At 42.5% G+C, this 17,239-nt stretch overlaps 1 protein-coding gene across 1 annotated transcript in view; it reads left to right on the top strand.

The window, feature by feature from the left end:
* The window catches only part of SHPRH (SNF2 histone linker PHD RING helicase), a 144,472-nt gene extending 127,924 nt beyond the window's left edge, over positions 1-16,548 (top strand). The window contains exons 27-30 of the mRNA XM_069769156.1: positions 2,174-2,260; positions 4,860-5,038; positions 5,182-5,262; positions 14,939-16,548. Coding sequence (XP_069625257.1) covers positions 2,174-2,260; positions 4,860-5,038; positions 5,182-5,262; positions 14,939-15,032 — 441 coding nt within the window. The 3' untranslated portion in view covers positions 15,033-16,548. The remainder of the gene's footprint in view (positions 1-2,173; positions 2,261-4,859; positions 5,039-5,181; positions 5,263-14,938) is intronic.
* The last annotated feature ends 691 nt before the right edge of the window (positions 16,549-17,239 follow it).

The following is a 17,239-nucleotide window of genomic DNA, read 5'->3' as shown; positions in this document are numbered from 1 at the left end:
CTGGTGCGAGACGTCTAGGATCAACGTAGGCACGTTCCCCGGCTATTGTTATTTGTGTGTTCAGGTTTAGGGTCGTGGTCAGCTCAGGTTCCATCACCCTAGAGCTCGTTGGTGCTTGTCCTTTTGTGATTCCCTGCCATTGGAATCATGACAGAAAGGATTCTCAGGGGTTTGCCAATTCGAATCTAAATGGACAATGCCACAGCAGTGGCATATGTCAACCACCAGGGGGGGACTCGGAGTTCTCTGGCCTCGGCTGAGGTATCCAAGATCCTCCTTTGGGCAGAGGCAACGGTCCCGATGATATCCGCGGTGCATATCCCCAGCGTGGACAATTGGGCCGCTGACTTCCTCAGCCTCAAGGGCCTCGCGGCAGGGGAATGGTCCTTGCATCAGGAGGTCTACAATCAGATTTGTCTTCAATGGGGGACTCCGGATGTGGACCTCACAGCGTCCCGAATCAACAGGAAGGTCCCTCGGTTCGTCTCCAGGTCCCGCGTTCCTCTCGCAGTGCGCGTCGACACTCTGGCCACTCCTTGGTCACAGTTCTTGCTCTCCTATCTGTTTCCACCCCTGCCGTTGCTTCCCAAGCTGTTGAAAAAGATCAAGGCGGAAGGGGTGCCGGTCATTCTGATCACCCCGGATTGGCCCAGGAGATCTTGGTTTGCAGAGATCGTCAATCTTCTCGCGGATGCCCCCTGGCGGCTTCCAGACAGACCCGATCTGCTCTCTCAAGGTCCGATTTGCCACCCGAATTCTCAGTCGCTCAGTTTAAAGGCATGGCTGTTGAGACCGCAGTTCTAAGATCGTCCAGCCTTTCGGATCAGGTGATTCTCACTAAGATCTCACTAGATCTTCCAGGATCTACTTCCGTTGGTGCGAGTCCATCCACGTTTCACCTATGTCCTTTTCCCTTCCTTCCATATTGGCCTTCCTTCACGCAGGACTGGATTTCGGCCTTGCACTTAGTTCCCTAAAGGGCCAGGTTTCTGCGCTCTCCATTATCTTCCAGAAGACGTTATCTTCTCGGCCACAGGTCATGACCTTCCTTCAGGGAGTAGCCCATGCTGTCCCTCCGTACAGGGCTCCTGTGGATTCATGGGATCTTAATCTTGTGCTGGAGATTCTGAGGGGTTCCCCCTTTGAGCCTCTCAGGGAGGTCTCCCTGTCAGTTCTATCGTGGAAGATTGCTTTTCTTGTGGCCATCACCTCTATCCGGCGTGTTTCCGAGTTGGCGGCCCTTTTTTGCTGACCTCCAATCCTGGTTATCCACCAAGACAAGGTGGTCCTGAGGCATCCGCCTTCCTTCCTTAGGTGGTTTCCACCTTCCACCTCAACGAGGACATCGTTCTACCTTCCTTTTGTCCAGCTCTGACTCATCCCCTGGAGCGATCGTTGAACAAGCTGGATCTCGTCAGGGCGGTGAGGATCTACCTGGCTAGAATGGCCTCTTTCCGGAAGACGGATTCTCTTTTCGTCATTCCTGATGGCGGCAGTGGTGAGTCCTCTTACCTGATGTAAGTCTGTTTTCCCACCCCAGGGACTGCTTTGGGACGTCCCATGGTTCCTGTCCCCCCCAATGAGGTGATAGAGAAAACAGGATTTTTTGGTTGCTTACCGTAAAATCTGTTTCTCGGAGCCTTCATTGGGGGACACAGCACCCTCCCATATTGTTCAGTTTCTGTTGTTCTGTGTTCTATGACTGTTCTTATAGTTACAGTTTTCATGTTTGTGGTTATGTTATTTCAACCTTATTGTTTTTTCTCCTACTGCTTTCTCACTAACTGAAGTTCATAATGCCAGTCGGTGGGGTGTACACTGCAGAGGAGGAGCTAACTTTTTTTGTGCATAGTGTCAGCCTCCTAGTGGCAGCAGCATACACCCATGGTTCCTGTGTCCCCCAATGAAGGCTCCGAGAAACAGATTTTACGGTAAGCAACCAAAAAATCCTTTTTTTTCCAAATATAAAATGTTTGTACACCTCATTTTGTCATCAGTGTGACCTGCTTTGTGGAAAGTAGGTAAATGGATCTTGCTTGGGATATGTAGGCATCATTGCAGACCTTTTATCATGTACTTTTTCCAGTTTGCCTCTTTGCTTATCCCAGTAATACTCCAGTGTGAGCGGTAATGCTTGTCAATATACATTGCTCAATTATACATTTCTCTCTAGTGGCAGGATGTATTGGACATTATTGCAAAAGCTCTGCAGGACAATAATCTGGTCTTCTCACAGATCAATGGGATCCAGAAGTTTCAGGTACTGAAAATCCTTGACTGCATTGTAGTGAGATGGAGAGCAAGAAAAAGTGTTTACGGTGCCTGTTATTATAATTTGACGTGAGCTTACGTCATGGTCTGGAAGAGGGTTCACAACCTATAACGTAAATTTACGTCATGGCAATTGTGCGGACACAGGAGCTGTGCCCCCCGCAATCGCCGCTGGGAGTTTGTCGTAAGTTATAAGCGAGCTCCTGTTGTCAAGGCCAGTAGCGGTGCCTGCACGTCCCTGCACCATTTAACCCCTAAATGCTGCAATCTTTATCGATCGCAACATTTATGAGGCCATCATCATCATGACGACGTCCGGGTCTGCCAGCTATGGCAAGCCTGTTAGACCAAGCTAAGATTATGGTCTAAGAGGCTTCTGTTAGAGCAGCATTAACAGAAGCAATGCATTAATACCAGCTATCAGAGTAATAAAAGTTAAAGTCCCATAGAGGGACTAAATAAAAAAAAAAGTAAAAAAAAAAATCACTAAATTTAAACTGAAAAAATATTATGCCAGTAAATACATTTATATAGAAAAAAAAGTACACATATTTGGTATAGTCACATCCATAATCACCAAAAATAACCTGTCATACTAGTTAACCCCTTCAGTCTACACCGTAAAAATCATCATACGGCTGAACAAAAAGTGGGATAAAACTCACTCAAAAAGTCGAATGTCCAACAGATAACAAGCTGCCATGCAAGCTCTGTCAGTGGAGAAATAAAAAAAAGCTATAGCTCTCAGAATAAAGAGATGCAAAAACAATTCATTTTTTATAAAAAATATATTTTATTGTGTAAAAGCACCAAAACATAAAAAAAAATGTGGTATCAATGTAATCATAATGACCCGAAAAATAAGGCTGCTTTCTCAATTTTACCATACTGTGAATGACATTAAAAAATACACTATTCGTGAATTGCTGTTTTTGTTCATTCTGCCTCCCAAAAATCTGAATAAAAAGCGATCAAAAAATGTTGTGTCCAAGAGTGGTACTAATAAACGTCACCTCATCCACACAAAAACAAGCAATCTCATGATTCAGTCAGCAGAAATATAGACAAATTTCAGCTCTTAGAATATGGCTATGCGAAAACTCTTTTTTTGTCTAAAAAAAAAAAAAAAAGACTTTTAGTGTGGGATTGTAGCCAAACCTAAAAAACTATATAAATTTTGGCATCGCTGTAATTGCACCAATCCGAAGAATATAGTAGTCTAATCACTTATACCGCACTAGGAACGGAGTAAAAAATAAAACAATCCTTTACCTGGTTCCATCTGGCAATGGAAATACAGGGGGCTTCCATGTTACTGGTACCACAAAGGCTCTGGAAGAGCAAAATGGCTCCTCCTCTTCTAAAAGAAATCCAGCAAATTCTGTACTCCCAAATCCAAATGCCCCTCTCCCTTCTGAGCCCCACAGTGTACCTAAACCACATTTAGCGTCCACGTGTTTGTAATTTCTGCAGCAACTACAGTCTGCTTAATTTATGGGGTACGTGTCTCCACAAGCAAGAGCTGGGCATAATGTTCCATTGCTGCTTGTTTGTGGAGTGGTGTCATTTCCAAACTTGGGTTACATGAGGGGGGATTCTTCTCTTCTGGCACTTAGGGCCTCTATATATGGAGTCCGCAAACTATTGTGCGAAAATTTGTTCTCCAAGAGTCAAATAGCGCTCCGTACCTCCCGAGTCTTGCCATGTGGCTAAGTAGTGCTGTACAGCCACATATGGAGTATTTCCACGGTCGGCACATATTGTGTAGTACATTTTGGTGCCATTTTTACCCGTTTCCCAATGTGAAAATGTAAAGGCTGAGGCTCAAAACAACATTTTTGTGGTAAAAATGTAGTTATTTTTTCTTCACTTCCCAATAGTACAAAATTCTGTGACACTTGTGGTGCAAATATGATCACTGCACCCCTAGATGAATTCATTGAGAGGTATAGTTAATAAAATGGGGTCACTTATGGAAGGGATCTGCTGTTCTGGCACCTCTGGGGTTCTTTGCGCCCACACACTATAACAACAAAATCTTCACTATAATACGGCACTCCTTCCCTTCTTGTACCTCAAAAAATTGCAAAATATACAACATTTTTGGCCAAAAATCCGATGTTTTCACGAATAATACCAAAAATATAATAATAAAAATAATCAACCCAACCACATTAAAGTAGATGGAGCTTTCATCTGCTGTATGTTTTATAGATAAGTCACTCATCTTATTCTTAGATGTCAATATAATTTACATTGAAACATTCTGGAAGCCCCTGAAATATTGCCACAATACGAGGGTTACATTTTTGGATTGATAGAATAATTGAACGGAGGGCTATTACTTTTTTTGATAGATTTCCACTTCAATACGTCTGACTTGCTGCATCCAGAATTTTTGTCACATTGATGGATTGCCATTTAAAAAGTGAATAATCAAAAATAGTTGCTATAGAATCTAGAAGAATGGCAGACAAGTACACTAGCATCAGCTCATGCTGACTAGTTGATGTTTTCCAGTAACACATTTTTGCAATTGCAGAAAAAAAGTTACTTTACCGTTCACTAAATATTTTTTTCTTTACTAGGAAAACCTTTCAGCATTTAAGTATGATCCCAAGATCAACATTTTACTTCTTCCATTACACACTGGATCCAATGGGCTGAATATTATTGAGGCAACTCATGTGCTCTTAGTAGAGCCAATTTTGAACCCAGCACATGAACTTCAGGCAATAGGTCGCGTGCACAGAATTGGCCAAGAAAAGTAAGTTTTAGGGTTTTTGATTAGCATGTTTGGTTGGTAGGAACTGTTGTAATTCCTATTCACGTTATTTTCTTAAATAAAAAGTCCTCCCAGAAATATTTAACAAAGTATTCTAAATCGTCCATTTCAACTCTTTGTTATAGGGCTACAATTGTTCATCGGTTTCTGATTAAAGCAACAATTGAAGAAAGGATGCAAGCGATGTTAAAGACGGTTGACAGAAGGTATTTCTAATTCTATTTATTCACAGCACTGAAATCTTTATTGTATTTTACTGTTTGGTTTTAGTTAAGTCTACTTAATGTGCATCTCATTTTCTTTCTTTTTTTTTTGTCAATTGATTTTTTTAATCATAAACCCTGTCAGGTGATTCATGCTGCCTAAACCAAGGACAGTGGTATATTATTCCCTGAAATGCTGCGCCGTTTCTAGGTAAACTTTAAAGATCTGTCGGCTCTTCCCAGCTCCGCTTCATGTGATTGACAGGTCTCTCCTTATGTATACGCGAGAAAGAGACCTGTCTGTTGCCTTAGGGGGCACGGCACTACAATGTCCTTCGGCTATTTTTTCCTGGCTGGATCTTTTAAAGTTTGTCTTCTCTGAAACGTTTCAGTTAATGACCATTGTAAAAGGATGTACTGCTTGTCCTGGGAAAGAGATCCACATGTGTGGAGCAGGCTCAGGAGTTGAACTCGCCCCCAACACACACACGGCTGTTACATGGATGACATTAATTTCAAGCAGGCGTGGCTGGAGCTGACTTTTGACCATGGATGTTAACCATTTATATACTAATGTCCATCTCAGACAGCAGCATTTAAATGGACTTGTGCCAGTGCCCGCGCACATCGGCTTTCACTGGCCCAATGAGTTACCGATGGGGGTATGCTGAAGATTCCCATCGCTGGAATCAAAGTCTTTTTGTGAAGTTCATGTCAAGTATGTTATGTAACCTTTTTAGTCTGACACGTTGAGTTTAAGGCAAATGACCGCACGAGATAAACACCAGCATAGATTGCTGTCAGCTTTTAAGTGCCCAATATAACTGCATCTTTATTACAGTGAGAATTTTCTTATTCAGAAAGCTGCCAATCAGTAGTCTGTGCGGGGTTATACAGAGTACAGCATTCAGAGAAATGCTAAATTTGCAGCAGCGAATACAATTATTAATCAGAACTGCAGCATGCAGCCTAGTAGGTGAAACATCGCTGGAATCAAGAGTATCTGTTCCTAAATTATGCTGCTCTCATGTGGGGTAACAAAAAAACTTGTGACAGATTCCCTTTAAAAGCCTTGATCAGATTTATATTTTTTTAATACAAAATGTATTAATATGAATTAGAATTTATTAGATGAAGTGGGCTTTGGAAGTCAAAGGATTCGGAAACCTTTGGGGGCATTTTTTTTACTTAGATGCATGTGTTTTAGGCTAGAGAACATTTCTGGAATTGGGTTTCATTAAAAATGTTGCACCATTTTCTTTCTGCAGCCGCTGTGTTCTACTGTCTTTTGCTGGCTGCAGAATGAATAACTTGAGAATGTGTCAGTTACAGTAGTTCTGATGAGGAGTTTATCTCTTTTTATCTGTTTCTTTTGTTTGTCTTTTTCTGAGCTCATCTGTTCTGATTAACGTGCACTGACCAGATCAAAGTGGTGAACAGCCAGCAATGTAAAAATGAAACAAATGAGGATGAAAATGCCAAACTGTTCTATTGTTTGTTTTTTAATGAAAACAATAACTTTCTCTATGATGTGAACAACAAGAATAACAATCACAGTAAAGTAATAATAAAATAATGTCTACAGCTGCTATTGCTAGATATAACCAAGGTTCCAGTAGTATAAAACCAGTGTTTAAAGTCCATGTGCAGAAATTAGATTGCCATAACAGACAGCAAGGCCAAAATCAATATATTTATCACATGTGTACAATGTCCTTTGAAACAAATACAATTTATTCAACCTGATAGAACTTACTTTACAGTAACTGACCCTGAGAAGAAGAGTAATTACCTGTCCTGGAAAATCAGTATAATAACCTAGAACCTACGGCACAATGAGAGCCTGAAACCTTTTGTCCCAAATTTTGTGGAATTTTGCAGGGTGATACCGGTGATGGTACAGCCATTTCTAATGGGGTCCAATAGCGTTATTGATCAAAATCCATTCAGTTATGGGTGGGGATTGAGCCGCCAGTCACTTTCTCACTCTTTCTTCATATAATATAGAGATTCTGTCAGAAAGGTATGCCTGTATCTTGACTCGCATGCTTCCAAGTCAATATATAGTAAATATTTTTTCAGGCAGATGAGAACCAGTGATCCCTTTTGTCTTTTAAGACTCTAATCACCTGCACCCAAAAACCCAGTATCTGTGGACCTTTCCAAAAAGAGACATTTAGGGCATTCATTTAGGTAATCCGGTCTAAACCTATCTAGCCTTGAAGTAGTGTAGTGCGTTGTATGTAACATAGTAACATAGTTAGCAAGGCCGAAAAAAGACATTTGTCCATCCATTCTATATGTAGAATGTATAATTCTGTAAGACGTTCGTTATGATTTGAAGAAACTACTTTTGGTGAAGTTTTTGCCCCTCCATCTCTGTTTTTGTGAATTGTCCCACATCTGCTTTGTACTTCTCCCTTAGGCTGGAGTCACACACAACGTATAAGAAATTGGTCCGTTTTACACAGACGAAAATCGCAGAAATGTTTCCTGAACAGTGATCCGTATGTCATCCGTGTGCAGTGCGAGGATGCAATTTTCTCGCATGTAAGCTTCCGTGTGACATCCGCATGGTATCCGTATAGCGAGATTCTCTCGCCGGCTTGCAAAATGAACATATAATGGATCCATGGCCTCAAATATTCGTGAAAACATATATATAGTCTAATAAATACATTTATATACACATGTATATGTGTATACAGTACAGACACACCTTCTCATTTAAAGATTTTTCTGTATTTTCATGACTATGAAAATTGTACATTCACATTGAAGGCATCAAAACTATGAATTAACACGTGGAATTATATACTTAACAAAAAAGTGTGAAACAACTGAAATTATGTCTTATATTCTAGGTTATTCAAAGTAGTCACCTTTTGCTTTGATGGCTGCTTTGCACACTCTTTGCATTCTCTTGATGAGCTTCAAGAGGTAGTCACCGGGAATGGTCTTCCAACAATCTTGAAGGAGTTCCCAGAGTTGCTTAGCACTTGTTGGCCCTTTTGCCTTCACTCTGCAGTCCAGCTCACCCCAAAACCAACTCGATTAGGTTCAGGTCTGGTGACTGTGGAGGCCAGGTCATCTGGCATAGCACCCCATCACTCTCCTTCTTGGTCAAATAGCCCTTACACAGCCTGAAGGTGTGTTTGGGGTTATTGTCCTGTTGAAAAATAACCAACTGCAAAATTCTGTGGTAGCCATGCTGGTTCAATATGCCTTCAATTTTGAATAAATCCCCAACAGTGTCACCAGCAAAGCACCCCCAGACATCACACCTCCTCCTCCATGCTTCACGGTGGGAACCAGGCATGTAGAGTCCATCCATTCACCTTTTCTGCGTCGCACAAAGAAACGGTGGTTGGAACCAAAGATCTCAAATTTGGACTTATCAGACCAAAGCACAGATTTCCACTGGTCTAATGTCCATTCCTTGTGTTCTTTAGCTCAAACAAGTCTCTTCTGCTTGTTGCCTGTCCTTAGCAGTAGTTTCCTAGCAGCTATTTTACTATGAAGGCTTGCTGCACAAAGTCTCCTCTTAACAGTTGTTGTAGAGATGTGTCTGCTGCTAGAACTCTGTGTGGCATTGACCTGGTCTCTCATCTGAGCTGCTGTTAACCTGCGATTTCTGAGGCTGGTGACTGGGATAAACTTATCCTCAGAAGCAGAGGTGACTCTTGGTCTTCCTTTCCTGGGGCGGTCCTCATGTGAGCCAGTTTCTTTGTAGCTCTTGATGGTTTTTGCCACTGCACTTGGGGACACTTTCAAAGTTTTCCCAATTTTTCGGACTGACTGACCTTCATTTCTTAAAGTAATGATGGCCACTCGTTTTTCTTTACTTAGCTGTTTTTTTCTTGCCATAATACAAATTCTAACAGTCTATTCAGTAGGACTATCAGCTGTGTATCCACCAGACTTCTGCTCAACGCAACTGATGGTCCCAACCCCATTTATAAGGCAAGAAATTCCACTCATTAAACCTGACAGGACACACCTGTGAGGTGAAAACCAGTCCCGGTGACTACCTCTTGAAGCTGTCAAGAGAATGCCAAGAGTGTGCAAAGCAGTCATCAAAGCAAAAGGTGGCTACTTTGAAGAACCTAGAATATAAGACATGATTTCAGTTGTTTCACACTTTTTTGTTAAGTATATAATTCCACATGTGTTAATTCATAGTTTTGATGCCTTCAGTGTGAATGTACAATTTTCATAGTCATGAAAATACAGAAAAATCTTTAAATGAGAAGGTGTCTCCAAACTTTTGGTCTGTACTGTATGTGTGTGTAGAAGCGCAAGCACAGCGCGAAACGGCCGTCGTCCCAGCTCTCCCCTGCTCACACGAGCTGCGGCGCTGCCAGCTCCGGCCATGATTTTTATGTGAAGATTTCATCAATAAAGTTTTGAATCCTGTGAAGATTGGTGAGTGCCCTCATTTTTTCTTGTATTTGGACTATATTGATTCCTGGTTGAGAGGTGCACCCTAGTCAGGATTTCGGCAGCTGCGTTATTCAGTGTCAGATCAGCACGTAGCCTACAGTGGTGGAAATTTTACCATTGGCAAGCTGTGCCACCCGCAATCCCTCTATATATTTGGACTTGGCTCATATATATATAGATATATATCTATATATATATCTATATATCTATATAGATATATATATAGATATATATATATATATATATACTAAAAAAAAGGAAAAGCAGCACAAAATAATTGAAAAAAAGTGGACTTTAATGCCTGAACGGCGTGGCAACGTTTCGGACGTGTTATCCTTTGTCAAAGGATAACACATCCGAAATGTTGCCACGCCGTTCAGGCATTAAAGTCCACTTTTTTTCAATTATTTTGTGCTGTTTTTCCTTTTTTTTGAGTTTATTACTTTTTGACCATTGGATTGCTGGTCGGGAGAGCTCCACATGCCTTGTAAGGTAGTAATTTGATGCTGTTCCAATTTTTTCACTATATATATATATATATATATATATATATATATATATATATATATATATATATATATATATGTATACAGTTAGGGCCAGAAATATTTGGACAGTGACACAATTTTTGCGAGTTGGGCTCTGCATGCCACCACATTGGATTTGAAATGAAACCTCTACAACAGAATTCAAGTGCAGATTGTAACGTTTAATTTGAAGGGTTGAACAAAAATATCTGATAGAAAATGTAGGAATTGTACACATTTCTTTACAAACACTCCACATTTTAGGAGGTCAAAAGTAATTGGACAAATAAACATAACCCAAACAAAATATTTTTATTTTCAATATTTTGTTGCAAATCCTTTGGAGGCAATCACTGCCTTAAGTCTGGAACCCATGGACATCACCAAACGCTGGGTTTCCTCCTTCTTAATGCTTTGCCAGGCCTTTACAGCCGCAGCCTTCAGGTCTTGCTTGTTTGTGGGTCTTTCCGTCTTAAGTCTGGATTTGAGCAAGTGAAATGCATGCTCAATTGGGTTTAGATCTGGAGATTGACTTGGCCATTGCAGAATGTTCCACTTTTTGGCACTCATGAACTCCTGGGTAGCTTTGGCTGTATGCTTGGGGTCATTGTCCATCTGTACTATGAAGCGCCGTCCAATCAACTTTGCAGCATTTGGCTGAATCTGGGCTGAAAGTATATCCCAGTACATTTCAGAATTCATCCGGCTACTCTTGTCTGCTCTTATGTCATCAATAAACACAAGTGACCCAGTGCCATTGAAAGCCATGCATGCCCATGCCATCACGTTGCCTCCACCATGTTTTACAGAGGATGTGGTGTGCCTTGGATCATGTGCCGTTCCCTTTCTTCTCCAAACTTTTTTCTTCCCATCATTCTGGTACAGGTTGATCTTTGTCTCATCTGTCCATAGAATACTTTTCCAGAACTGAGCTGGCTTCTTGAGGTGTTTTTCTGCAAATTTAACTCTGGCCTGTCTATTTTTGGTATTGATGAATGGTTTGCATCTAGATGTGAACCCTTTGTATTTACTGTCATGGAGTCTTCTCTTTACTGTTGACTTAGAGACAGATACACCTACTTCACTGAGAGTGTTCTGGACTTCAGTTGATGTTGTGAACGGGTTCTTCTTCACCAAATTAAGTATGCGGCGATCATCCACCACTGTTGTCATCCGTGGACGCCCAGGCCTTTTTGAGTTCCCAAGCTCACCAGTCAATTCCTTTTTTCTCAGAATGTACCCAACTGTTGATTTTGCTACTCCAAGCATGTCTGCTATCTCTCTGATGGATTTTTTCTTTTTTTTCAGCCTCAGGATGTTCTGCTTCACCTCAATTGAGAGTTCCTTTGACCGCATGTTGTCTGCTCACAGCAACAGCTTCCAAATGCAAAACCACACACCTGGAATCCACCCCTGACCTTTTAACTACTTCATTGATTACAGGTTAACGAGGGAGATGCCTTCAGAGTTAATTGCAGCCCTTAGAGTCCATTGTCCAATTACTTTTGGTCCCTTGAAAAAGAGGACGCTATGCATTACAGAGCTATGATTCCTAAACCCTTTCTCCGATTTGGATGTGGAAACTATCATATTGCAGCTGGGAGTGTGCACTTTCAGCCCATATTATATATATAATTGTATTTCTGAACATGTTTTTGTAAACAGCTAAAATAACAAAACTTGTGTCACTGTCCAAATATTTCTGGCCCTAACTGTATATATATATATATATATATATATATATATATATATACATATATACATATATATATAACTGTATATTATATATATATAATTAGTGTGAGATAGCCCTTACTGAGTTTAAGGGACACTCGCTTAGCACGGGATTCAGTCGCACAGGCATGGGTTTCCACTTAAACAGACTATCCGGTTTATTTTGTGTAGCATAAATTGGGTCATGCACAGTTCATTATATACATTTTATGCACGCCTAACAGTTCATCAATGTCCGTGAAACACAACAAGCACCAACACATGACATTAGGTTGCAGTCTCTAAGCATGCTGGACCTTACTCCGTCCAGTTACCATGGGTCCATGGGTCGCACAGTTCATTAACTGACTCCCAGTCAGTGCACACAGTTCCCCAACTCTGGGCTACCTTCCAGGAGCTCCTGCTCCACACGCTAACTCCTCGTCAGTCCTTGATCCCAGGGAAGCTGCCAAACTGGGATCACCGTCCCGGACAATGTCTTGCTCAACAGGCCACCTGACATTCCAGACCCTCAGACGTGCTGTAGCTCCCCCAACGCAGTGCCAGACTCTGCATACATGGCCTTTCCATGCGCTCTTCTGGATGTCCGTCCCCACCTGGGACCGTCCCAACACACAGGCCACTGTGTGTGCTGTTCAGGATGACCGTCCCCACTTTGGACCGTCCAACATACAGGCTTCTCAGTGCGCTATTTAGGGATCCGATCCTACTCCTAGGGTCTCCCAACACACAAGTCTGTCAGATCCACGGCCTCCCAGTGGGCTATTCAGGGATCCGTTCCACACACATGACCTCCCAACACACAAGCCATCCAGGATCTACACACTCTCAATCACAGAGACCATGTGACCACACCATGGTCATATTATGTACCTGTAACCACTCCCATAGGTGGGAGGTGTGTGTGGTTAGCCAGACCCGCCCAGCTCTCCAGCTAACCCTGCAATCCTCCCTTTACAAACTATACAAATACTTGTGGGACTACAGGTCCCAGAACAACAACATTACTTCAGGCTTACAGCGCAGACTCCCCCCTACGACACATACCGGCCATTTACAATCCTGCCAGGCATTGTTTCACCATCATAACCACAGATACACCACCATGGGTATCCCGAGGAGCACATACAGCGCCCCCTAACTGCAGCATGGGTCACTGCATCACAATATATATATATATATTGCTAGGAGCGTCACTCTGTCCGAAGCCTTGATAGACTGCGCAAGCACGACGCACCTGCGCAGTCTGGACCCCACAGAGTTACGCATCTGGGGATGAGGATTGTGGCCCAAGAGATCGCGGTAGAGATCGCGGTATGCATAAGCAATGAACACATAGTGCGATCTCCGTCACCGTGTCCCAGCTCCACGGACAGAGCACTCTGCGAGAAACGCTGCAGCCCGGGAGGAGTGTGGGCGGAGACTGTGTGCGTGTCTGTGTGTGGGTCTGCGGGTCTGTGTGCGAAGTCGGCGGGGCTGTGTGCAGGGGTCTGCGGGGCTATCAGTGGGTCTGCGTGCTGTCTGGGGGTCTTTGGGCTGTCCAGGGGTCTGCCGGGGCTGTGCGTGGGGTCTGCGTGGCTGCCGGAGCTGTGTCAGTGTGTGTGTGTGTGTGTGTGTGTGTGTGTGTGTGTGTACAGGCATCGTCCGAGGGGACTACAAATCCCATCTGGCTATGCCTGCTACAGTGACAGTAATTGACACATTACATGTCCCTCACTAATAATGTTAGTAGTGTGTGTGTGTGTACAATTTTGGAGCTGTAGGTGTTAAATTAAAGGATTAATTCATGAAAAACGGGCATGGGCTCCCGCGCAATTTTCTCCGCCAGAGAGGGAAAGCCGGTGATGGGGACCCATCTATTCTTGATAACCAACTTTGCTGACAGCAGAGGGTTGCAGCCCCCAGCTGTGAGTTTTGCCTGGTTATCAAAAATACAGGGTAACCCACTCCGTTTTTTTAATATTTATTTACAGTGCAGGCCAGCTGATGAATACTCCTATTAGTTGCTCCTGCTCTCACTGTTACTAGCGACAGCAGGCGTCGTCTGATGGAAGCGGTAGTCCCATCAGCTAACAGTGACTGGAGGTAAACTTTATACCTTCAATTACAGCTGCGTGCTCACTCAATCTTTTGCATGCTGCAATTTTTTTCCTCCAGCCAGAACGGTCCAAGGAAAAAAAAAATCGGACTTGTTAACGAATGCTAGTCGTCAAAACGACAGCTGGCACTTCTCGAAGTCATATTGTCGTCTACAGTATACAATCCCTTAGGCCCACATCGCATAGCACTCGGACCTGTGTTAATCTATGGAGCAGCTCACATCACCGTATTTTTTTCTCCGTCGTATTCGACATGTGTGTAAAATCGCAGCATGCTGTGATGGTACGCGTATATCGTCCGAGACTCTCCAATGCAAGTCTATGTGTGTGAGAAAAACTCTGACACCACACGGACCATTCATCTAGCTTTCGACAAATACTCCTACATTTTCCTCATTTCAGCCCATTGAGCAATTGAAGCAGTGAGAAATGTAAAGTCATACGGATACATATGTGTGAGAAAATCGCATCATCGCATTGCAAATGCATTACACACAGATGAACATACGGTGAACACTTGTGCGACTCGCGGCAGGAAGACTTGGACCGATTTTTCATATGTTAAGTGTGACCCCAGCCTTAGGCTGAGCTTTGCAGCAGTGACGGGGCCTTCAGCAGGCTGACTGCTTTGGTAACCTATTAATGCTTCATGAATGTGCCCCAGAAGGGCTCGATGGAAGCCTGTGCTTGCACCAGCAAATGCTGTATTTTATCGGACATTGACAGCAGCAAGTAAATGGCTAATGCAGCAATCTGAGCCCAACTCTGCTCGCTGCTTTATATCAGATGCTGGCTATATAATATAGTTGTGTGATTTATTTATGTAAAACCAGAAATTAACCTTTTTAACAAGATGTTTCCTTATTTGGTTTTCAGTCATACAAGTACATCAATGAAACAGTCTGAAGCTTCCGTCCTGACTGTTGCCGACCTTGCTGACCTGTTTTCTGAGGCGGGAGAACTTGAATAATTCTGAAAAACTGAACTGCCACAAGAGACATTCCCGGAAAAGAGCACATTCAGTGTATCTTCCTTAGTGTGCACTTATAGGACCACCAAGGACTTGTGTGTGTAAATTACAGTGTTGTAACTCTGTTCTCTGCAGAAATCTGTGTATGTTTGTATCGGTGAGATGTTATGGAATACACTTTACCTTTTAGCAATATTTTCTATTCCGTGGACTTATTTATAAGTCTACATAGCAAATTTTAGGCTGAAACTCACTTTTGATCTAACTTTAACTGAAAAAGGCTTTGTGCTATTTGAGAAAACTCTTCCATACCTGTTTTCACAAAATCAAAGGCTATCTGCAGATGGAGGGTTTTTGAGGTGGTCAGAGACATGGTTTTCAAGTGTAAACCACTTCAGGTAGCAAAAACAAAACTCGCCAAAGAAGGCACATTTCTGAAGCGGTTTTAATGCGTTTTGGAAGATTTTTTTTTTTCCAGAAGCATTTACTTGTATGGTAGATAAGACACCTTCAGAGGTGTCTGACAGCAGCTAACTACTCTACCTGAGCCGATCAAGCATGACTTGGGGGTCTGAAGGCAATTCTGTTACCAGAATGAGGCCTGCAGCTATGAACGTTTCTTTGTGTGGCCATCTTTATTGTCCCTTTTTAATAGTCATCAATAAACTCCACACAGAGAAAGAACTATCCCAGTTGGATTCCCAGATTTGTTCCACCGCCAGTTCCTGAGTAGACACTAATTGCTTATAGGTGTGACTGGAAAGACATGTCTATCCTAAAGGTACCGTCACATTTAGCGACGCTCCAGCGATATAGACAACGATCCGACCTAAACTAGATCACTGGAGCGTCGCTGTTAGGTCGCTGTAGAGATGTCAAACACAGCAATTCCAGAACGATGCAGGAGCGATCCAGTGACGTACTTATCGTTCTCGCTGGTTGTTAGCTCTGTGAAAAAACATTGCAGGCATCGTTGCTTTTGCGGTCAAACATGACAAATCACGCCGACCTGACGACCAAATAAAGTTCTGGACTTCTAGCTCCGACCAGCGATGTCACAGCAGGATCCTGATCGCTGCTGCGTGTCAAACACAACGAGATCGCTATCCAGGACGCTGCAACGTCACGGATCGTTGTCGTTCTCGTTGTAAAGTTGCTCAGTGTGAAGGTACCTTAACCTATGCGTCTCTATCAGCTGCCAAGAGTCAATACCAGTAAGGCAGTAAAAGATGGCCAGAAGTATCAGGTACATAGAAACATGAATGATTGATGTCAGAAAACGATCATATAGTTTGTCTGGGCTGCCCTTTGTTATTTTAATTTTAGGGTAGAAATGTTAATCCTAGTTAGTTCTACTGTTAATGTTTCAACCAGATCTGCTCCAAGATTGTCCCAAGTATTTACTACTCTTTCAGTAAGATATTTTCTGGCATTGATTCTGAACTTCCGTCCACCTAATTTCAGATTGTGTCTCCTTGTTATTGTCAGAGTTTATTAAAAACCTTTTCTTCATGAACCTTGTTGAAACATGTTTACAGGTTTTGATTTTCTTCATCCTTTCTCATCTTAACTACATATACACTTTTTGAGGAAAACCTGTCAGCATCACTTTAGGGAGGCAACAAAGGGTATTGCCGTAGGTGTCTGAGTGCAACAATTCAAGAGATACTTATTTCATCAAGCTCCTTTGTGGAAAAAATCTACTTTCTATCAACATGTAAATTAGTCTGCAGTGCACGGAGTGGCATATTGATGGACTAGCAATCCCTGGCTCCTCTTCAGTTCTACCTTCCCTGCACCGCCCTAGCTGCTTGATTGACAGAGGCTGTTGTATGTAACATTATCTATGGTCCCAGCCAAAATCTCGCACTACCTTTTGCCATTCTTTTTCCCTGAGCAAAACCTGTGCCTATATGTAGTAGCACACTGTGCATTCAACAGTTCAGAGAATAGCACCGCAGCACAAGATTTCCGCCAGCAGCAGGAATGGCTTCACGGACAACTAGTTCTGACTCTACTATCAATCAGCCATCAAAAGATCGCTAGTGCATTGATACAACGCTGTTTTCATATGCATTAAAAGCAGGATTTTGCCTCAGTGGTTCAATACGAAAAAGGTATCATTGGTTAGATGCTGACCTATGCTACAATACCTATTGTTGCCTTCATAAATTATGCTGATAGGTTCCCTTTAGGTTTAGTCTCTC

The sequence above is a fragment of the Ranitomeya imitator genome, chromosome 5 (genome assembly GCF_032444005.1).
Source record: "Ranitomeya imitator isolate aRanImi1 chromosome 5, aRanImi1.pri, whole genome shotgun sequence".
In the NCBI taxonomy this organism is placed as follows: domain Eukaryota; kingdom Metazoa; phylum Chordata; class Amphibia; order Anura; family Dendrobatidae; genus Ranitomeya; species Ranitomeya imitator.
Note: the sequence above shows the minus strand (reverse complement) of the source record. Positions and strands in the feature narration are given on the sequence as shown.